This window comes from Phyllostomus discolor, chromosome 4 (genome assembly GCF_004126475.2).
Source record: "Phyllostomus discolor isolate MPI-MPIP mPhyDis1 chromosome 4, mPhyDis1.pri.v3, whole genome shotgun sequence".
NCBI classification, from domain to species: Eukaryota; Metazoa; Chordata; class Mammalia; order Chiroptera; family Phyllostomidae; genus Phyllostomus; species Phyllostomus discolor.
The window spans coordinates 160899362-160923053 of NC_040906.2; the positions used below are offsets into that span (position 1 = coordinate 160899362).

General features: G+C 33.5%; 1 protein-coding gene across 4 annotated transcripts in view; it reads left to right on the forward strand.

Moving 5' to 3' along the window:
- GRIK2 (glutamate ionotropic receptor kainate type subunit 2) overlaps positions 1 to 23692 on the forward strand; it is a 591009-nt gene that overhangs the window by 216508 nt on the left and 350809 nt on the right. For all 4 annotated transcript variants that reach the window (XM_028510071.2, XM_028510069.2, XM_036024519.1 and 1 more), the window contains 2 exons: positions 14628 to 14795; positions 18756 to 19013. In XM_028510071.2, coding sequence (XP_028365872.1) covers positions 14628 to 14795; positions 18756 to 19013 — 426 coding nt within the window. The remainder of the gene's footprint in view (positions 1 to 14627; positions 14796 to 18755; positions 19014 to 23692) is intronic.

Consider the following 23692-nt stretch of genomic DNA (forward strand, 5'->3'; position numbering starts at 1 on the left):
TGGTATATTTAAAAAACACACACCAGAGAAAACTCAGCAGTGTACATAACAACAACAAAACAAAAAACAAACAAAAACAACAATAAAAACCCTTTTGCTGCTTTAAAGGAAGGAAGAAACAAAGAATGTCTTTGTTTACATTTGGACCATTTCTCAGTATCTTTATTCTGTGAGTTTGTCCATAAATAATGTTCTCTGTCTTTCCTCTGAAGTGTATTTTGTGCCACATTTCTGTGTCAGAAACAGGTAAGAGAGAAGAAAAACAAATGACAGTTTTACTCAAATTGGGATTATGGAATATTTGTTGTTCTCCAGCAAAAACTAAATACATATTCATAGTATCCTGCAAATAGAAGAGAAAATCCATCTCTGCCTCTAGGCTGCCTTCAACTAGGTCACTCTGGGCAGTTAGGGATATATATTGGTTATTATATGTCTATTGGGAGAAATCCAGTTCTGAAGGTTGGGCTGGAAAACAGTTTAGCTGCAGCTTATGTATATTTATAGTGCTTGCACTTACTCTCTCACCATTCCCCTTTGTGAATCATTGTATGGGTTCATGTTGACAGTATTGGATGAGGCACAATGTTTCAACCTCTTTTCTCTAGTAATTATATAAACATGTACACTGTACGTGGTGACCTGGGAATGCTGATCAGAACATCTGTTATGATAAATGGAACAGTGAATGAGAGTTGATTTTTGAATTGTAAAGTACTAAAAGTCACTCTTCTGATCTGTGGCTATATGCAAATGTGAATGTTTGAAAATGTAGCTGAAGCCTGTCATTCTTTAACTTGCCAGAGGTAAAACGAGAGTTTGCTTTTTATTGTCCTCACAAGGTTGCTGCCCAGCTTGAGAGTTATTTGTCTTTCTTGGAATCAATGAAATTAACCTTTATACCAATTTATATAGCAATTTAAGCATTCTACAGCCTGCAGAAAAGTGCCAGCTTAGTGTAACCAATAATGTCAGGCTAACCTCAAGGCATCTTGGCAAAGGTTATTCAGTATGCGTTCAGCATCTCTCCCATATGTGCGTGGCAGATTTGGGCTAAGGAGCTAAGAGCAATGGGATAAATGCTGATAACATGACCATTACTCTCATAGTTCTTCTCCCAAGTGAATGATTAGTCAAAGATGTCAGACTCAGGGACAGATTATAAACTCAACATGTATAAGACCCTCTGGCCATTCTTCTGGTTCCTTGTAAACCCTCTTCACTGCATCAGGATAGCCAGTCTCAAGGATATTAAAACCCTTCCCAGGACTGGTCTGGCTGCAAGCAGAAGACGTGTCAAATGCTTTAGTTATTTTCATGTATTTGTTTTACATGAATTTTAAAATGTCTTTTAATTTATTCTTTCCATTCAACTCACACATGGGTTCTAAATTAAACAACAAATTTAATGTTGAGTTGTTTAGCATATATGAAGTTTGGGAAAAATTTTTCAACTAAGTTACTCATGTGCTAAAAAATACTGGAAAGCACTATTCCGGGAGAGGTAGAGGGCACAGAAGTGGCCTTGCCTGTGTCTGATCTGAACCACCTCCCTAGAACAAGGTCATTTTTAGTTCACTTTTCAAGGCCACTGTTTTGTGAAGTGAAAGTGGTTCATTTCTATAGTGATGGGCTAAATTTGTTGAATTTATATTTGGATATTTCCTTATGATTGGAAATATTCTCCCCTTGGGTTCTGTCAAATACTAAGTATCAAAATGGTATAATCTTTAGTCCCAAATTGTTCCATCATCAAAAATTGTTTTAATTCTATAAAGTACTTCAGATATATAAAAAATTATTTTAAGAAGTCCAGAGAATATTAATGACCTATAATCTTATTATTCATAGGTATTTTCCATTAATATATTTGTGTGTATATACTTTGAGACATATTTCTATATGTGCATGATTAAATACTTATAGGTAAATATATAAACATAACTTAAGTGGAATAGCTAAGATTGAGTTAAACCTGTTGTTCTAAGCATTTTAGTTTATTCTCTCATTTAACTTTCACAACAAACCTGTCAAATTGGTACTTGATCATTTAATAGCATAGCAGTTTTTTTCTCAATAGGACACTGAAATATATGGAAATTATGTAATTTGTCTAAGACCACTCAATGTAAAGGCAAAGCTGCACTATGGACCCAGGCAGGTTGACTTCGGATTCCTTATTTTTAACCGATATACAATAGCACCTCTGGAAAAACATGCTGACAGCTATTTTTAGTCCTCACCCAAGGATATGTTTATGGGTTTTAGAGAGAGAAAAGGAGAGAGAAAAACATCAGTGTGAGAAACACTGGTAGGTTGTCTCTCATATGTCCCAACTGGGGATCCTACCCTCAACACTTTGGTGTATGGGATGATGCTCCAACCAATTGAGCCACCACACCAGGGTGTGACTGCTATTTTTGACTTACTATTGCTTTAGGAATATATCCTGAATAGTTATCCATGTTAAGAAATGTGTATCTAACCAAGCATTGGTGGTTTATAGTACTGGGTAGAATCAACTCCTAGGTGATGTGCATTTACATTATTTCTAGTTTATTTCATCATTAAAAACAATACTGCTATGAACATCTTTCAGCATATATATTGTAATCTTTGGTATAATTTGTCTAATGCTTCAATATCTATGTAGTTTGGCTAACTTACTAATAAAATTTATTCTGCAGAATTACTTGTTCAAAGAGTATTTCTTGATTCTTCAGGCCAATAAAATTACATGAGTGCAAGGAATATTTATTGAGTACCTACTGTGTGTCAGACACTCATAACACACAACAGTTTACAGGCTAGTTATTGTCACTAACTGATGAATTTTAGAAGCGTTTTGTAAAAAAAGTTTTGCTTGATTATAGATCTAGAATTCACTTTTCAGTCATTTAGGAGTTCTGTCAGTTTTATGTTTAAGGAACATTTCAAGTGAAAATTTTTTTTGTGTGTGTGTGTTTCTACTTGTATTCCATCCTGAACACACAAAACTCCATAGTCTACAGCTGGGTCATTTCGTTTGACCATATGAAATAGATATTCTTTCAGGCTGTGCATACATGCAGTCAGTATAAGTACTTGGTCAGTGCCCTTCTGCTTTATTTGACAGTGTCAGGCCACTATATTGTTCTCCCTTATTTGTTTCTGGTTTAACATGTATAAGTGCTCCTCAGATGTTGCTTTTTATGAGTCTTTATGGGTATGTATTATTTTTACATGCATAGTCACATTTCTGTACATTATTTATATTAGCTTTATTTTAGATCTCTGCTGGCTTACCACAGTGTATACAATTAAAATTCTCACAATGCTATTTTGAGTTAGATGTTTGGAAAAAAGAAAGTTACTAGCTTTAATATTGAACTTACATATTACATTTTCTTTGATAAACAACTTTCTGTAGTATTTCCTTTCTACACCTGATTTGGATTCTTTCAGCTTTTAAATTATGAGGAAATAATATCCATTATGAAATGCTAAAACTAGCTCTGAAGAATAAGAATTTTTTGTAAAGTCTAATTGGCCTTAGAGATACAGTCTTCTACTCCACAAACCATCCTAATGATAAAAATTACCCATGACACCTTGAAATTTGCTGAGGGCTTTAGCAGGTACTTGAGGCCCTTTGGATTACTATGAAGGAAAATGCAGAGGAAGGGATCCACATGATTGTCTTAGTTGCCTGGGAAAGAGAAAGTAAATTAGGCCATTTGATTAATTTCTACATTATTTTTTTGTATTTTGTTAATATAAAATATGATTTTGATTTTCTTCAATTTCTTTTGTGGTAATACTCGCAACACTCTCATATCTCCTCCCCATATCAGTAGCGTATTCTTTGAAAGTTTATTAAATGCACTATGTGCTGGGCACCAAGTTAAAGTCAAAGATGAGTCAGTTATGTCTCCTGTCCTCCAGGAGTTTTGAGAGGACCCGCAAGTGATAATAAGTTATGCTACTTTAAACTGGTAGAATGACTAGAAGAGAGGAATGAAAAAGGTGTTGTACATAGGATGCTTGAAATCTATAAGAAGGAGTTTTAGGAAAGGTGATCTTCACAAAGGACTTGAATTCTAACCTTTTTAGCAATCTCAAAACATGTTAAAAAGGGAAGGATTTTAAGAAATTGTGCCCAAGAAGTGAGAAGTAAATAGTTCCTTTATTTATTTTCCTTTGTCTCCTCATTTAAAACAAAATAATAAATATACAAAAATACAAATACAATAAACATATAAAATGGCTCCTATGTAATAGTTAATAGTACAGCTAATATCATAAGAAGACTTTTTTAAAGTAACTGCAAAATAAATGTGTAAAGGGGGATGAAATAATTTTCCTAGAGTAAATATAAATTATTTTATATGCAATATCAAATTCCACACTTACGTTACTTTATGGATTATACTATTACTGTCCAATTGATTTCTGGTTTTATAAAATATGATTTTCTAGGCATCCTTTTTATTATTATTTCTGAATTTAAACTCATGGAAATGTATTTTAATACCTCTAGTTTAACCTCGTAACATCTAAATGCTCTTTGGAAACTCATTTATTTATTTGCATGTTTTATTGATTGAACTCTAATATTTTGATACATGGTTTCTCAAGTCAATGTTTTTTTCAAATGAAAGTTAGAATATAAAGGAATATACCATATTTGTAACATCAGCATTTAACCAGACCTTAAATTCTACCAGAATCAATGATGCGCCCCAATTTATTAAACAATCTAAGAATCGTGAGTTTGCTCAACCTCTGACCTTCCAGATCATTTTACCCAGTTCTATCAGTTTGGTTTGCAGAAGAGAAAATGGAGGTCTGGATAGTTAAGGGCCTTGCTCACTCAATCATTTTTTCATTTTCTTTTTATTTAGGTGACCTGTTTTTTAAAAAAATCAATATAATTAGAATGTGGGCTTTTGACCTTCAAATAGTTGGTGTTATTTATAGTACTGTTTATATGGCGGTTATTCATGTGGCTGCCTTCTGTGTTATCTCAGTTTGATCTGCTCTATTTATATCTCAATATTATTCAAGCATCTGCCTTCCCACTCAGTATGCATTTCTTCTGGGTCTTAAATTGCTAACATTTAAGTAGCCATTTCCCAATTTTCTTCACAGTATGTAATGTGTCTACTTTAAAATTAATATTATTTGAATGTGTAACACTCTATCTTCGCTATAATTTTAAGGGTCCATTTGTAGGGAAAAAAATCCACACCTATTTTCCATTTACTAGCGAGAAATATGTTGGGAACAGTAGGAGGTCTGTAAATTTAAAAGCTTGTTTATTTTCAAAATAAGAAAGCACATTTACATGCCTGAGTGCAACCAAACTCTGTGCATTGGGCAGCCTATGACATTATTTCCTGCAACTTGATTTCAGTTTATTTACTGCCTTCCAACTCATTTTCTTTATTCTGGACTGTGATCAGCAGCTTCATTTCTCCAAATGCTCAATACAAGTTTCAGTTGAATTGAATATGGTAAAGATGGAGGAGGAGGTATGCAAGAGTTGCTTTCATGCCTTCTGTAGTTGAATGACTGCAAGCAGTGCTAAAAGTTCATGAAATTCCAGGACATTCCACTGACAAAATTTTCATTAGTCCCATGTTTATACAGTTTTTAGTTTACTTGAAACATTGACAAAGGTGTGAATTTGTGTGGTTGGAGGAACTTAACTTTGTAAGATTATAAGGAACATTATTGCTTATAGAATATGGCTAAAAATACTGGAAGCAGTCCTCTCTTTAAATTAGACATGTGTTGCTTCATGACCAAAGGAAATCGAAAGCAAATGGCAAGAGACACAGACATCTCCTAGCGTGAAGTGGAGATGGGTTGCTGCTCCCCTCCTTGGATAATTCACACATTACACTCTGTGAGTTCCACACAATTCCCCTTTTGGGGAGATGTGACCTGCTTACTCATTTTCCCACAGTGTGTCAGTCATTTAGGTGACGTGTGCATGTGTTTTTCCATTTCATACACAGGTAACTAGGAGAGCATCCACCAGCCTCACAAAAAATCAGTTTTAGAATGTTGTAGACATACTTCATTTGAATGTAAAACTCTAGGAATCTATTTTAAGAGATTGAAAGTATGTACCACTCAGAGAAAGAGAACCTGTGTGAAAAAAATCAGAAGTTGAAACTAAAGAGAGATAGTATTACCCAGCAGGAAACAATATAGCATAGTGGTTAAAAGATGGTATGGATTGAGATCTCCTGTTTCCTAATCAAGAATCTATCTACTTAGTGTGAAACTGACCTTAGGCAATATTCTCAGGATGCTGGGCTTACTCCAAGGTCTCACAAAAGCAGAACACAATAGACACGGTAAGGCAAGCTGTTTGGCTTAAGAATTAACCTACCTTTTGAGACTCTGGAGGGTAAGGGAGGACAGCGGTTTTTAGACTCAACAACATGAACACCTTAAATGTCAAAGTTATATTTAAAATTAAAATGTAAATTATTATAACAATAGGAAATATATTGAAGATAGAAAATGTGATCCAACTATATTTTGGTGACTTTCTATCAATGTTTGTAAAATATCACAACACCTGATATAAAGTAGGCTCTCAATAAATGTTGATTGTTAGAAGCATTCATCCTTCAGAGTGAGCTCAGGTTTAAACATGTTTCACACTGATTAGACTTTCTTATGTTTCAGATTGCAGGAGTATGCATTAGAGTGTTTGAAAGTGATACAGGACTTAAAAAATGTAAAGCAGAGACACAATTTAGCAATCTGAGGGTCGGAGCCAGTTGAGGGAGATCTTTCCAGAGAAGGTTACTGTGCCAGAAGCTGACAATGCATTAGAAAGAGGAAAAAGTTGCAAGTGTATATGTTAAGTGTGTGTGTCTCTATGTACATGTATGTATGTGTCTGTGTATGTGTATGTATATGTGTAAATAGGGATCTGGGTTCCTGGGAAAAGAAACATCATTTGGAGAGAATGGAGGCATATAACTTTGGTTCATTCCAAGAAAGGTGGGTTGTATATCGTGGCTGCAGCACTGGGGCATGGGACTGGTAAGAAAGGAGCCTGGAAACGGAGGGAGAAGGTAGATTATGCTGACTCAATAGAACTATATTATGTAAATAACACTAAGCTTAAAAAATTAGTCAGTTATTGAACAAATTTAAGAAATTAAGTGCCAAGACCAAAATTGCATTTTAGAAAGATTACTCTGATTTCATTGTGGAGAAACTAAACTACTGAAGAAAGCCAGAATGATGTCAGGACTCTGTGAAAAGTCTATTGTAGATACATTATCACAGTATGAAATGCAGAGTATACTTGGACTTGGTTAAGCATGTGAAAAGTTTACAGTAGTGTTCCTGCAGAAATGGCGGAGCCTCATGAAATGTTAGCTATAATAATTAAGATCATTAGCTAGTTTAACAAGAGAAAGAGCATCCACTGGGGATATCTTGTTTTATTGTTTGATACAACAAAGTTAAGGTGTGACTAGCTCTTCCTGAATTAAAACAAACAAAACAACCAAAAAAAATAAAGCTGTGATAATAATTATCATAGATGATTTTTTTAATTTCAAAAAAATCAAAGGTAAGTATAAGAAAACAGTAAAATTTTGCTTTTAGTCTATAGAGAATATGGAGTTTGATGATAATGGGAAATGGTGACTAGATATTTGAAAATGTGAAATTGGGTGAATCTTGGTTCAATTCTCAGAAAAGCACATAATTATAGAGGACCAAAATGCTGCTTTAGGATTGTATATTTCTTCTCTGTTTTTTTCCTCTGGGGTATATTTTACTCACCAAATATGATTTCTGAACTCTTTGGGGTACAAATTCTCTTCATATACCACATGCTTATGACATGCTACATATAATTTTAACACTTCATGATAAAAATAGTCAATTTAGAAGTATTCATATTTTATAGGATGTACATAGCACAATATGAATATTACTTCTCAAGCTAAAGGGAAAAGCCCTGTTTAAAATCACATGAACAATTACTCTTTTGTAGGTTTTGAACAAGTAGAAAAAATGTTTTGCCTTTCAATTATTGGCAATTTTTAAAACCAAATATGTACTTTTACATTAAAACTAGCTGATTTCTCCCTCAGAGAATCAGATTTATATCAAATTTATTGACTTATTTTCTACTGCACAAAGAAAATAGATAAAATATGTATTCTCTCAATTCCCTGACAGTCTTCACATCAGCAGATTACAGACAACTTTCCCTTGCTTAAGTGAGCCGGGCGTCCTTTTCCCCAAGGTTTAGCATCTTTCCCATGACCCTGAACCACCTGGCTTCATCAGTTATTCCCCCTTTTTTTCCTACCCTTTACTTTGCTCTTTCTACTACCTCTTTTTCTCATTGCATAAATCTATTGGCTTTTTTGTCATCAAAGAAACATGTATAAACAACCCAATATTTAATGGTATTCTCCAGCTACTAACCTTTTTTCTGCTACTCCTTAATATACTAGCTTTATTGTAAAACATACCCTTATTTAGCCCTGGCTGGGGTTTGGTTGGAGCATCATCCCGTAAACCAAAGGGTCATAGGCTCCATTCAAGGTCAGGGCACATGCCTAGGTTGCAACTTTGGTTCCTATGTCAGGGCATGTGAGAGACAACAGATCTATGTTTTTCTCTTACAGCATGTCCCTCCCGCCTTCTCCCTTTCCCTCTCTCTAAAGTCATTAAGCATGTCCTTGATTGAGAATAAAAATAAATAAATTAGTTAAAAATAAATAAAACATCTATTTGTTTGAATATTATAAGATTAACACAATGTCATAGTTAATTATTAAAATATTCAAATAAGCAAAAATGAAAAGATAAAATTAATCAAAATAAACCACACAGTATTTTGTTATGCATAAGTGCATATGTACTTGTCAAGTATTTTGTCATAAAATACCTTCTATAGAATAATTTTTAAATGACTAGATGCGTAATGTTGTGTTACATGTACCCTACTGTGGATATTTAGAGCCTTTCTAATCATGTTGTTCTCATAAACAAAGTGAACACCCTGGAGAAAAATCACGAACATTTCCTTAAGATTAGGTCCCGTAAGTAGATTTAGTGGATTAAAGTGTATGGTATCCTAAAAACTTGAGAGATTTTCATAAAGGTTTTTGAGAACATTTGCATCAATTTATTTTTCTTTTTAATTGTGCTTTTCCTCACATCTCAACAAACTTGATCAGTAGAAATTCTTATTTTTTAATCTTTTTTCTCATTTTTAAAATTTTATTTATTTATTTATTTATTTTTTAAATATTTTATTTATTTATTTTTAGAGAGGGAAGGGAGGGAGGGAGAGAGAGAGAGAGAGAGAGAGAGAGAGAGAGAGAGAGAAACAAACATCAATGTGCAGTTGCTGGGGGTCATGGCCTGCAACCCAGGCATGTGCCCTGACTGGGAGTCGAACCTGCAACACTTTGGTTCTCAGCCCGTGCTCAATCCACTGAACTACGCCAGCCAGGGCTATTTTCTCATTTTTGAACATTTTCATATGTCTGTTGGTTATTTGCACATATTATTTATAAATTACATTCTTTGTCAGCTTTTCCACTAAAATGATATTTTTATTTGTAAATATTATTTATATATTGAAGATATCAATCCCTTTTTAATGTTTATATTTTGTTGATGTGATTTCATCTATTTTCTCATCTGTCTCCCTTTAATCATGACTAAGTGTTTGGTTATGGGTTTTTTCAAATAATAAAGTGAAATGCAGTAATATTACTCCTATTTTTTCTGCTGTATTACCAAACTTAGAAAAACCTTAGCACTTCTATGTAATTGTATCTTAACATAAATTTTATTAAAAGATGATCTAGTATGCCAAAGTGCACAAACTGTAGCATAACAGTTTAATGATATATATCCAGGTCCCTAGACTGAAAAACGGAACATGACCAACACCACAGAATTCAATCACGTACCTTCCCTGAGACTACTCATTCTCACACTGGTTTGTTATTCTCCTTTAGACTTGCTAAGGCTTTACTGATTTTAATAATCTTTCAAGTAGCCAAATTATGGCTTTATTATTTTTGTTTCTGTTAAATATTTGTTCTCTATTTCAATAATGTGTTCTCTACTCTTTATTTTCTTATTTTTATTTACTTTAGATTTAATTTTCTCTCTTTTTTTCAAGATACTTGAGATGGAATCTTGTATCATTGATTTTTAGCCTTTTAAATTTCCTCTAAGAGTGAATTTCCTTACAACCTACAAGTTTTTACTTTTATCTAGTCCCACAAATTTTATAATTTCATTTTGATTTCTTCCTTGACCCATGAGTTAATTAGGCATGCACTCTAATTTCTAAATTTGAGTATTTTCAAGTTTATTTTGTTGTTGTTATTGATTTCTACCTTAGTCTGACTGTATCAGAGAACATAACTGTGAATACTTTCAGTACTTTTAAACGTGTTTGACCCATGCCAGAAAGTTTGGTTATGACGCATCTTATGATTAATTTTAATAAAAATGCCCTTGTAAAGGAAAAGTTATTTTGTCATTTTAAAGTACTGATTTATCTTTATTAATTATGTCAAATATATTAAACATATAATTTAGACCGTCTAAATCTTAACTGCTGTTTTAGTCTGCTTGCTCTATCAGCTACTGAGAATGGTGTGTTGGCTTCCCACTATGACCTATTTCTCCTAGCAGTTTTGTTGATGTTTGGACATTTTTTTACTGTGTTATGTAGATTCTGAATTGTGACAGCATCCTGGTGTATTGACCCCTATCGCCTCATGAATTTCAGTCTTTACCTCTATTATGTTATTGTCTTCAAGTCTATTTCATGAAATATTAGAATAGCTTCAACAGTTTCTATTTGGTTAATGTGGTTTTAGGACAAATGTTCGCCCATCTTTTCCCCACATTTTTCATTATTTTTCTTGTAAGTAGCTTATACTTTTGTGCATTTTAAGCCTGTTTGGCAATCTTAAACTTCAAAATATGAATTTATTTCATTTACTTTTAATGTAGTTACTGACATATTGTTTTATATCTACCACTTATACCACCTTAATTTTTTTAGTATTTTTTCTGTTTATATTCTTTTACTTATATTTTCTACATTGTGGGCAGGGCAGGGGTATTTTGTTATGTTTTTGAACAAAAAAAATTTTATGTCACTTTATATTTATGAAATTTTGATTATATGCTATTTCACTATTTTTTACTGTTAATCCTAGACATTAATGCATCCTTAAATTATTGCAGTCCAAAATGATTATCTTTACCTTTTTTCAATACTGCTAGAACATAAACATCCTTTAATTCATTGTACTCATTTCTTGACTTTTGCATTATTGTTACTATGCACTTAAATTCTACATACACTATAAACATCATAAAATTTTACTATTCTTGCTCTTTTGGCCAAAATTCACTGATATTCATGCACATATTTACCTTTTTTTAGAAATACTTTATATGTTAAGTATTGCAGTGGTTGCCTCTGGGATCATTTTCTTCTGCCTAAATGAACCCATTATTTAATACTTATAGTAAAAAGTTATTGGTGATAAATTCTTGATTTTGTTACTTTCATTGTTAAAAAATAATTTTTGTTTCTCATTGCATTTATTAAATCTCCAGAACAATATTAAGGAGTGAATAGTATAGACATTCTGTGTTTCCTGAATTTAATGGGCCTTCTGTTTTACTTTACTCTTAAATATAATATTTACTGTTAGTATATTTTTACCCTAGTAAAGTATTATTCTACTCTATTATGTGTTTTCTTAAAGCAATTTTAAGTCAAGAATAATTAGTGAGATCTATCAAGTATCATTATAATATCAAATATGGTGATTGTATTTTTACTCGTTTGATCAATTAATAATTTGGATGCTATTAAAACCTTCTAAATTATTAAAGATAGTTACAGGAAGCCTTTTTCCACCTAAGTATGAGGCACCCAGCTAAATTTTTTAGAAGTATTTCTTTGTTAGAAATGTTTTAAACCCCTCTGCCCATACCTGCCCTGTATACATCAGGGCCGGTGATCTCTTTTCCTGAGTTAGTGGTTTGGGAGGTGTTACAGAAGATACGATGCCTGGAAAGCTTGTGTCGTCTGGGTGTTTTTATTTTTTATATACAAAGTTTTAAACTCTGGCTTTGGATCAATACAATTAATTATTCATGATATTTAATTAATAGAAAATGGGTTTCCCAAGTGATTACAAAAAATTTCTGTAAATATTCAAACCAGTGACAAATATGTAAACTTAAAGTTGAATTTGAATTATTTGCTCTGAAAAGAGTAAATGATAGGAAAGTTGAACCCACTGTCATCAAATATTGATCATTTTATATCTTTATTTTGTATTTTGTATACATAGAAACTATAATCTGAACTGAGGAAAGTAGAAAATTCAGTTGTTGGGTTTTGTTCTTTTATCCTCACTCGAGGACATGCTCATTGATTTTAGAGGGAAGAGAAGGGAGTGAGATAGAGAAAGAGAGAAACATCAATGCAATAGAGAAAAAAAATCAGTTGCCCCTGGTACTCACTCCAACCTGCAACCAAACCTGCAACTCAGGCTGGAGTGAGGGAATGACACTCCAACCGAGCCACACTGGACAGAGTGAAAATTTAGTTTTTTATTTTATTCTGCCATTGAGAAACAATTTCAGGTTTGGATTTGTATAATTGTTTTTTTATCCTTGATTAACTTAAAAAGTGCTCTATCATCTTTGTTTCATATATAAGATCTTACATTTCACCTTCCATAGTATTATTAAGGTTGTATAGAACACTTTAAGAAATTCTGTGTATTTTGCATGAATGAGATTTTAAAGAACACTGCTAGTTTGTAGGAGAATAGGCAAAGGCTTTAAAATCAGGCACTGACAGTTTCTAATACTGCTCTCTCACTTAATAGCTGTATATGATCTTTGACCAATACATTTTTGCCTGTAAAATAATATTATTTGGGATTATTTTGGAGATTAAGTGAAATCTTAAACACTCATTGGGTCCTTACTCTATAGCAGTCACTGTTCTAAGTGGTTCACTATGAGATAAGATTTAATCTTTACAGTAGCTTTCTGTATTAGCCCCCATTATAATCTCCTGTTTAGAAAAGAAGAAACTCAGACCAAGGATTTAAACAACCTCCCAAATGTGCCTGATGGCAAGTGGCAGAGCCAGAATGTAAACCCATTGTGACTCCACAGTTTAGCTCATACCGCTCTTCTCCACATGTACAGGGATTCTGATTTGGTTCTTGACACCTATTAGGCATAGAAATACATTTTATCCTTGTGCTTAGCATAAATCACCAAAGATTTTTAAAATATTCAGAGTACTATTTCACAATAAGTAGATTACTCTGGTAACTACACCATCAATTTAGTTGAAAAAAATAAGAGAACTATTTCAACTAATATGGTGTAAAATAACAAATTTTCCAGTTCTTCCTGGATATAAGTTTATCTGATCACTGTGGCACTTTTTGAGTCCTAATTCCTCATATTTAGATAAATTTTTACCATACGTAAATCCTTGCTAATTTATCATTGGTAGTCTGCTCCTAGTATCATCAACTCACTTTCATGTATAAAGACCTTTGATGAGGTATGAATACAAACTGTGGAAATAGCTTATTCAGGGAATTTAATTTGTGAATAACTGTGCTTAGAGTACATGGTGTGAAATTGAAAGCAAGAAAGATAAATGCTCCCTTTTTATTAAGTGCTAGTTTCCCAAGGACAGACGTAGGAGGTCGTCAGGAATCAGGTGCTACTCCTTTCATTTTATTCATCAAAGTAGCACTAAGGGAGAGACTGTGTGGGAAGCAAAGGTCTCAGGTCACACATAGCTGAAGAGACAGAGGGCTGATGTCAAGAAGAAAAAAGGCTGGGACAAGAATGAGGGAACTGGACTGAGACATAGCTAATAGACAGTGACAAATGGAAAGGTCATGTTTTTAAATTATACTCTAGATTTTATGGCCAAAATTATACATATGCTTCAGTGTTTATTCAGTGATTAAAAGATTTGCACTGTTTGGGAGAGTTATTTTTCACAAATGTCAAGCAACTTCTGGAAAAAAAACAGACTAAAAGAAGTAGAGAGTTGCTACATTGTTCTTTTTTCTTGCAAGACGCTGGAATGTGCAAATGAATAAGTATTTGGGACTTTCAATACATAAGTGTCATAAAATTGTCATAAAGAATTCTAATTTATGAATTAATGGAGAAATTTTAATATAAATTCCCAGTGCCTAATTTTATAATTATATGTGAATATACAGGATTGATTATTCTGGAACTGTGAAATTTTGAGGCATAGTGTTCAGTTCTTAAGGCAAGATCTATCTATACCCATGTCCTAAAAGAAGCAGTTTCTAAAGATGAAATTATGTTAAATTTTGGCAGCAATACCAAGATAATTTTGCTGGTATGGATTTCTCTTAAAGGGCACATCCTAAATATTCAAGTTCATAGAAAAAATTAGCACAAGCTCCATGTACTTCAACAAATCACACACGTATGTAAAGACATACACACATGCATAGAAGTAAAGAAACATTTTGACATTTTCTCTATCCTATAAGAATGGTGTGGTTTTTCTTTCTTTTTGCCAGGTGGTATTTTCGAATATGTGGAATCTGGCCCGATGGGGGCGGAGGAGCTTGCGTTCAGATTTGCTGTGAACACCATCAACAGGAACAGAACCCTGCTGCCCAACACCACCCTCACCTACGACACCCAGAAGATAAACCTATATGACAGTTTTGAAGCCTCCAAGAAAGGTAATTGAAATTTAGCATTATCTTTTCTGGAACTTGAATTTTTAGGCATTCTTTAATAGATTTCTTAATTTCAAATATAATTAAGTCATGAGGAATATTATCATGAAATCTTTCTTTTCATAATGTGTCTAAATTTATCAGGTAAGGTGAAGTGGTATGATTATGTATTGCAAAAAAAATTTGCTTATCCCAGAAAATGCAGTCAGACCTGTGAGAGTGAAATTTCTTTATTCTCCCACCAATCCTTCTGATTTGTTAACAAATTGTTCTATTTTAAGAACTCACCTGAAATAAAGCAGTATATATGAACACTTTTCCAAATTTTGCAATCTACTCTTAAAATTTATTTGTATTTCCTGTTGATTCCATTATATAATTACTGTGGTCTCACTTTGCTGTCTACCTTTAAAGTCCTGTAATTCCAAGTGATCTCTAAACTTTCTTGGAAAATTTTGAACAACCCTTAATGTACGTATAATACATGCACATATTTAACCACTTGATGTTCTTTCATATAACTTAAAATAAGTGGCTAATGATAAAAATTCAATTTTATGAAGAAATAATTAGAATATTAATTTTGTTTTGTCATTTACATTATAAATCTGTGTTTTAAAAGATAAGAATAGGGACAAAATTTTGTGAAATATGAATTTAACATTTATATATGAAGGAAGGTGACAGAGAAACTATTGTCAAGGCATTATTTTAACCAAGCAACAGTATTAGTACTAAATGTGTTTTGAGAGATGTTTTCATATTTTTACCTTGCCTAAGTGGGTGATATATTTGTGTAGTTAGCATTCATGTAACAAGAATTAAATTTCATAATATAGATTTTCTCAAAGGAATGGACTTACAAAGCACTTGTTCTAAATTCCCATTTTTAAAACAATGTTTGCATTTCTGTAGTGTTAATATTATTTTGTTAGCTATTTTACATTGATAGAAATGTACATAATCATTTATAATCCTAACTTGATGCAGATTTCTTCTAAAATCATTAATATTAATGAAAGCTGGTAAGGTAGAATATTTCTTGAGAAAGAATGCTTCTCTTTCCCCCCAGCTACCTTGTGTTTACAAAGGTCTATATTCTGCCTGCCCTTCAAATTCATATCTTTATGAATACAAATAAGTTTCCATATTTCAGAACCATGTCAGGGTGATAAAAGGTTTTAAAGGCTGAAAAAAAGGGTAAAGATTATTGTGAAGTACTACATTTGTCATCATAATTGCAGAATAAGTCATTAACTGGAAGACAAGTGCATTTGATTAGTGACATAGTTCATGATGATTTCCATTAGGAAGAAGAAGCTCTCTCTGAGGTGAAATCATTTAGATCAAAGAATAGGGAATATGAGTTCAGTATACATAAAATATTAATAGATTTCTTAATGGACTTAAAAGGGACAACATAAAAAAAAAACTAGAATGTTTGAACAACAAACAAGTTACTATGCTGGGAATAGCCTTGCAAAATTCTGAGGTGTTCAGAATTTTGGATATTCTTAAAATGTTTAAAGTTGTTTTCATAGGCAAAAAATAACAAAACAATTTTTAAATTTTTACATTTTCTCTGATATATAGTCTTATACATTTAATAGACTATGTGGTGTTGCTCAATAAATGAACACTTTGATACATAAAACTTGAACTATTATTTGAATAATGCATTGCTTTTACATGACTCCTCTGATAACTGAAAACTCTAATTCTTGAAACATATTGAGGAACACTCTAAATAACCTAAAAGAACGCTTTTAAGTTTTCTTGATTTGTGACTTATAAAAGTGAAGGAAGAGCTTTTATTCTCAAAGATAATTGTGAATTAAAATCCAAAATTTGACTCCAAATTTTTGAGTCAAAAACTTTATACACCAGCCTTTCTATTGATTCAGAAATTTAATCATTATTTTAAAAGAGTATACATATTTAAAAATAATTTATTTAGATTATAAAAAGTCTGTCCAGAAGCTATACAGCTGTGTAATCTGAAAAATAGAGACATTTGTTGAAGAAGATACAAGATATAAGAAGCATTGTATATAGGACAATGATGTCTCAGTCTCCTTCAAAGCAGGTATCTTGGGACCTCACACCATTCTCCCAGTCTCCATCAATTGCCCTGTCCTATTTTCCTGAATGTCATTGATGGTGCGAAATCTCTTTCCTTTCAAAGGTGATTTTGGTTTTGGAAAAGCCAGAAGTTGCAAGGTGCCAAATCTGGGCTGAAGTAGGACTGTCACCTGGGTGATTTGATGTTTTGCCAAAACAGTCTGCAAGAGATGTGATGTGTGAGTGGGAGCATTGTAGTGATGAAGATGCCAATCACCAGTTACCCATAGTTATGACCTTCTGAATCATCTGAATAATTTCCATGGAGGAAACTATTAAGCTTAATGCAAAATTTGACAGAGATTCGTTGCTCTACTTACTCAGTCATTTTGAATGCAACAGTCTCACAGTACACAAGCTCACTCCACAGTGTCTACTGCCCCCACTGACTAGTATGGTGAAGTTGTCACTGTTCACACATGCACATTCTAGTCCACTCTCCTTGGCTACCAGGTTACATCAATGTTGTGCAAACTATTCTTATTGTGTTAACAATACCTGGACTTTTTCTGGACCGACTTCCTATTGAATTTTGGAAGAAAGTTTAATCATGTAGATTTTTTCACCAAAATTTACTGATATTAATATCTCTATGCTTAATAATCCATCCATGACATTGTACTTTATGCAGCAAATCTTCTGAAACAAAATACCTGAACATTTTATAAATTAGAATCATAAACTATCTTGGAAGGATTGGGTCTGAATACCCCATGTAATACCTAAATTCCAATAACAATTGTTTTTAGTTCTTTTTAAATATTTGCAGGGATGGACCTCTTAAAGTAGACCATTCCATTTATGGACATTTCTTGTTTCCTTTCAAAATTTTTTAAATTTAAATTACATCAAAATCCATGAGAAGCTCATAACCATTTGTCATTTTTATTCCTTTTCTAGCCAAATGAAACAAATTTAGGTGTCCTTAACAGGCCAGATATTCAAATATTTAAAGATGATTTCATATTTCCAGTAATTACTCACTTTTGAGTCCCAAACTCACTTCAGTTTATCTTAAAGAATTTCATTTCCTGTCACAATATATCTATTTTTATCTGAAATCTTCTAGATTATATATGCCTCTCTTGAATATTTCAATTATTATTTATATAAAATAAATAAAATTAATATTTTTATATTTATATAAAATTAATAAAATTTCCTAAGGGTAAATATAAACTTTAAAAATAACTAAGACTAGTATAAAATACTTTTATAGTATTCTAAAGCCAAATAAGGATAATGAAATAACTTATCTATATTACTTTGAAGTTCTTTTTACCTGATGAAACTAATCCATGTGATATCAACCTTTCTGAGCCATGTCAGGTTTTGTATGGGTGGTTGTATGCATAAGTTGACTATATCCTCAGATATAAGCAAATACTTTACTGTATGTGGCCATAGCTTTTTGGATGAGAGGAAGACCAAATGCATTCTGATAAAAAAATAAATCAAAATTGTAAAGTATAGCCAGTGAATTTGGGAAGGAACATTTTTCTCCCAACCCTCTGATATGAATAGTTTTTCCAAAATGAATGTTTCCTTGTTGCATTCTAGAGTATTCCTCCTCTGTCTCCTGACCTTTCCCCCTCCCTTAATTTTATTTGTAAAATTATTTGAACACTGAGCTACCTGAGTGTGGGTGAATTAATTCCCTTCTAAGAAACCGAAAATGTTCGGAGTTAGACAACATGTAAAATTAGCTAAATATAGAGGTTATATTAATAAACACAAGTCTTTCTTCAGGATAATACCTTTGGGTTTACACTAGAGATGTGGTGATGTCGGTACACTGGCGTCTCTCCTCTCAGTATTGACGGATTTCTGTCTCCTCTTCAGCCTGTGATCAGCTGTCTCTCGGGGTGGCTGCCATCTTTGGGCCTTCGCACAGCTCATCGGCCAACGCTGTGCAGTCCATCTGCAACGCCCTGGGGGTTCCCCACATTCAGACCCGCTGGAAGCACCAGGTGTCCGACAACAAGGACTCCTTCTATGTCAGTCTCTACCCGGACTTCTCTTCGCTCAGCCGTGCCATTTTGGACTTGGTGCAGTTTTTCAAGTGGAAGACTGTCACAGTTGTGTATGATGACAGCACTGGTAAGAAACATCAGTAGCCTTTGGGGCTGTGTCTTACATATCCATAACTTTTCTAAAACTTACTCGAGGTCGTTACTATATTTTTGTATCTTTTTAAAGTGAGGAATGGAAAGACATGTGGCATCAAATAGATACACTAATTTCACACATCCAAACATATATACACACACACACATGCGCACACACACATACATATATATACTCTTTTTATATTTCTGAAAAAGCACTTTTTTCCTGGGTAGGATCAGTTAGTATAAACTGTCATTTTGCATGAAAGATAGAGAAAATTTGAAATGTAATACTGAAATATTTATTCCAAGAATATTTTTTGCTAGGTTCAAGATAATTACTCAATTTAAATTCTCATGATTGGCTCAGTGAAACTTATCACAAAATTCAGAATTTTGCCTTTACATGTTCTCTAGCTTTCCATACAAATAGCATTTATGAACAGTAATGACTTTCATCTCTACAACACATTAAAGTTTGAAAAAGTTTATTTTCCTCAAATTTTAAACAATATAATGTCCATTGATAATATTCAGAGTGTTTGGAAATGTTTATGTGTAGACACATTTTAAGGACTTTAAAAACAGAACTTAGTAAGTGGTATTTATTTGTGTCTTTAATGCATTTTTTGTTGGCTAGGTTGTCTGTGCTTTCTTGTTTTAACGTATGCTTTTTAAATACATGAATGGTTATCTTGCAGTGCGCATTAAAAACAAGTCTAATAGATAAATATAAGAAAGTAAACAGTGAAAATAAAACATTTATTTTTCTTGTAGTTACATTGTTGAAGAAAGTGCCTACTGTTTTGGTCATTGTGTAGTGATAAGGAATTTCATGGTAAGATATTTATTGGTGGTCTAAATAGTGCTCTTTAAATTAGAATTTTAAAATATTTTATTCTAAGAACTTTCACTATATCTTGATGTTTACATCAAAATTAAAATCCATTTGAGTTTAAATTCTCCCAAAGTATGCCAAGTACAAATTTGTTAATGCATTCAGTATTTAGAAATATGCAGAAATTAGTCCATTGGACAATAAAATTTACCATCTGCAAAATGACAGGCATTCTCCCAAAGAGAATAGGGAACAAGGAGTTACAGGGTTGGAAAAACAATAAAAAGAATTTAAAAAAAATTTAATTGGGATAATAAAGAGTGAGTCTAAAGACATATTAATAAAGTGAAGTGAAAAGTTTACAAATAATTTTAACTTTCTATGTGAATGGGTTTTCTGGTTCATATAATATGATGGTCCAGGGCATCCTCAGTTACAGATGGATCCACATATGTTTATAGATGGTCACATACAGAAATATGTAAATGCAAATGCACATGCATTGTGAATCCATGGGCTATTTACTTCTCTGTTTTCTCTGATATCATTCAGGTGAAGGCTGCCCAAATACTCTGATACACACACACACACGCACACGGGTGTGTATTATTCCTTATTATCCTAAAACTACTCACAGTAGAAAGAAAGTTGGTAAATGTTCAAAATATTTGTGGTTATACAGTTATCCCTAGACATCCCCAGGGGATGGGTTCCAGGACCAACCACAGACACCAAAATATATTTATTAAGTACCTGCTCCATTCCAGGGACAGTTACAGGTGTGTGCATATGCCAGTAAAAGACACAAAGTCCCAGCCTTTGCTGAGTTTCTAGTTCTCATTTAGGGACATGTGATTGTTCATGTTTTTAATATTATTAGTAATGATCCCATTGAATTTGTCACTAGCCACTTGTAGTCCCTTTTAATTGAAAGTACTTTTGAGAACTGGGCAGTTCTTGATTTTTATTAATAGAGTCTTCTGACTCTAAGAGAGACAGAAGATCCCCTTTGAAATGTATTCATAAGCAAATATAAGTATATTTCTTTTGTATTTTTGGATATGTTTAAAAGCCTTAGGGTAGAATTTTTTTCAAATTTGGATTTTATTTGCAACAGGCTTATCCAAATCAAGCATTCAAAATGACACTGCAAAATGGGTCTCCACAGGTTTTTTAAATTATTTTACTGTTGTTCAATACAGTTGTCTGCATTATCCCCCCACCCCCACCCAAGCCATCCCCACCTCCCTGCCCTGACTCCACCTACCTTGGCTTCGTCCACGTGTCCTTTATTGCTGTTCCTGAAAATCATTCCCCCCTCCCATTATCCCCTCCAACCTCTCCTATGGTTACTGTCAGATTGTTCTTAATTTCAAGGTAAAATTTTAATGATGGAATTTAACAGAAAATGTTTAAACTTCGGAGTGAACAACATGACCCCTGTATTTAATCGTATGGGAGGAAATCCGATTATAGCAAGGACTGTGAACTGAAACAGGAAAAACTCCACCTCATACCCACGAGATAAGCATTATTGACTTCATTATGGACTGAATGTATCTGCAATATACTGTAGGACACACTGTGCCATTTTATTTATGTTCCCTTTTTCCTTTCCAGATTCATCTATTATGCATGCCATTCCTCCCATTTATATTCATTTCTGTTTTGTTGTGTTGTCCAGTTTGATACATGATAATTATACTTCTATCCAGTCTTTGTTCCCACCCCCAAAACAGATGGGATGATAGATGAAATATAGTGCTGCAGTAGGAGAAATTCTTAGAATGATGTTAACAGGCGCTGTTTATTTTTTATGATAATTAGCATTTGTTGTTGTCATGGATGAATGCTTTTAAACACCCTGAAAGTTTGTTACAGCTCTGAATGATGTCCAAAGATGATGGAAAAGAATTGGCTTCAGAAACAAAGCTGTGTTTCTGTCAGTCACTTTGGAGCATATGATTCATTTTAAATATAAACTAAAAATAAGTTGGATAGCTGTTAGCTTGTAAGCAATTCCAGGATAAGTTGTGAATATTTGCTTTAAAATCCCTGTGTTTCATCTTTGTTTATAGATCAGCAGTCCATTATCAAAGAAATCTGGACTAGTAAACAAGTCTGGGAGGCTGTTCTCAGTTTCACTCCTAAATGACTGGTATAGTTTTGGAGGAAAAAGAAAAAGAAGAAAGGGGTGGAAATGCCTACAGAAAGGAGTTATAATACCATAAGCATTGAGTAGCTACTATTACATAAACTATTTCAGTTAACCTTCAAAGGAATTTTATGAGTCCTGAAGAAAATGGGTTTTTATACCACCATCCCTGCTTCCTCCAGTGACTGGCTGTTCTGCCCACCAGCAGCTTAAGGCAGAACCTGAATATCTTCCTTGTTCCTCCCTTTCTTTGGCCCCACAATCAAGCTCTAACAGTTGTCAGTTCACCAGCTCTATGATGTCTAAAGTCTGTCCATTTCTTTCCTCCTCTCTACCACTTCTTAGCTCATCTCTCATCTGGATTATCACTAACAGCCTTTTTACTGTTATTCCTACTTGAAGTCTGTATCCATTAACTAATTCAGTCTCTGCACTGCAGTTTGAGTAATTTGTAAAAAACACAATTTTGGTGCCCTGGCTGGCATAGCTTAGTGGATTGAGCGTGGGCTTCAAACCAAAGTGTTGTAGGTTCGATTCCCAGTCAGGGTACATGCCTGGGTTGCAGGCCATGACCCCCAGCAACTGCACATTGATGTTTCTCTCTCTCTCTCTTTCTCTCTCCCTTCCCTCTCTAAATATAAATAAATAACATCTTTTTAAAAATGCAATTTTGGACCTGAATGGTGTGGCTCAGTGGGTTGGGCATTGTCCTGCAAACCATTCCCTCTCAGGCCACATACCTGAGTTGCAGGCCAGACCCCCAGCTGGGGGCATGCAGTAGACAACTGATTGATGTTTCTCTCCCTCTCCTTCTCCCTCTCTTCCCTTCTCACTAAAAACAAATAAATAAAATCTTTAAAAATGCAATTCAGATCCATTGTTCTAGTAATCATTTTTCATTGCTCTAAGGATAAAGTAACTTTTTAAAAAAGGCTATAAAACTTGCCATGATCTAGTCCCTCTACCTCTCCAATGACATTTGAATCTAAATCCCTTGCTTATGTCTTTCCAATTGAGCCATTAAACTTCTTTAAGTTTCTGAAAATACTATTTTGTCCACCTGAACAGCTCTCACACTGGTCCTCACTCCTCCTACTGGCTAAGTGGACATACAAGTGCAAGTGCCCATTGCACATACTTGTACATGCTCACACACATCTTCTGGGCTTAGATGTCACAAAGAAAGCTGCCCTTACCCCAGCTCTCAAGCCTGATATAGGAGTCCCTCAGCATATCCTCCTAGCACTGTAGTACTCACATGTGCCTCCCATCAGGAATATGCACCACCTTATGAATGTTTTTTTTGTCTATATTTTCTACCAGAACAAATATGTACCTGAGTACAATGGACAGTAAAGCTGCTCACCATTCTATGTCTATCTCCTAGATGTTGCCTGGCTCACAAAAGTACCTTAATAAATATTTAAGAAATGAGTGCATGAAGAGGTATTATATTGATTTTTAAACAAACAATGGATTTAATAATCTGGATTTAATAATTTTATAAGAAAGCTAGAGTTAATTGGGCTTATATCTATAATTAAACTGTAATTAAACATGTATTTACTCATTTGACTATTTAAAAAAACATCAAGACTCTTCTGTATACCAGCAGCTATGTTAACTACAAAGGATAGTATTGCAAATAAAACTTTGACCATTTGTCCATTGGCTTAGG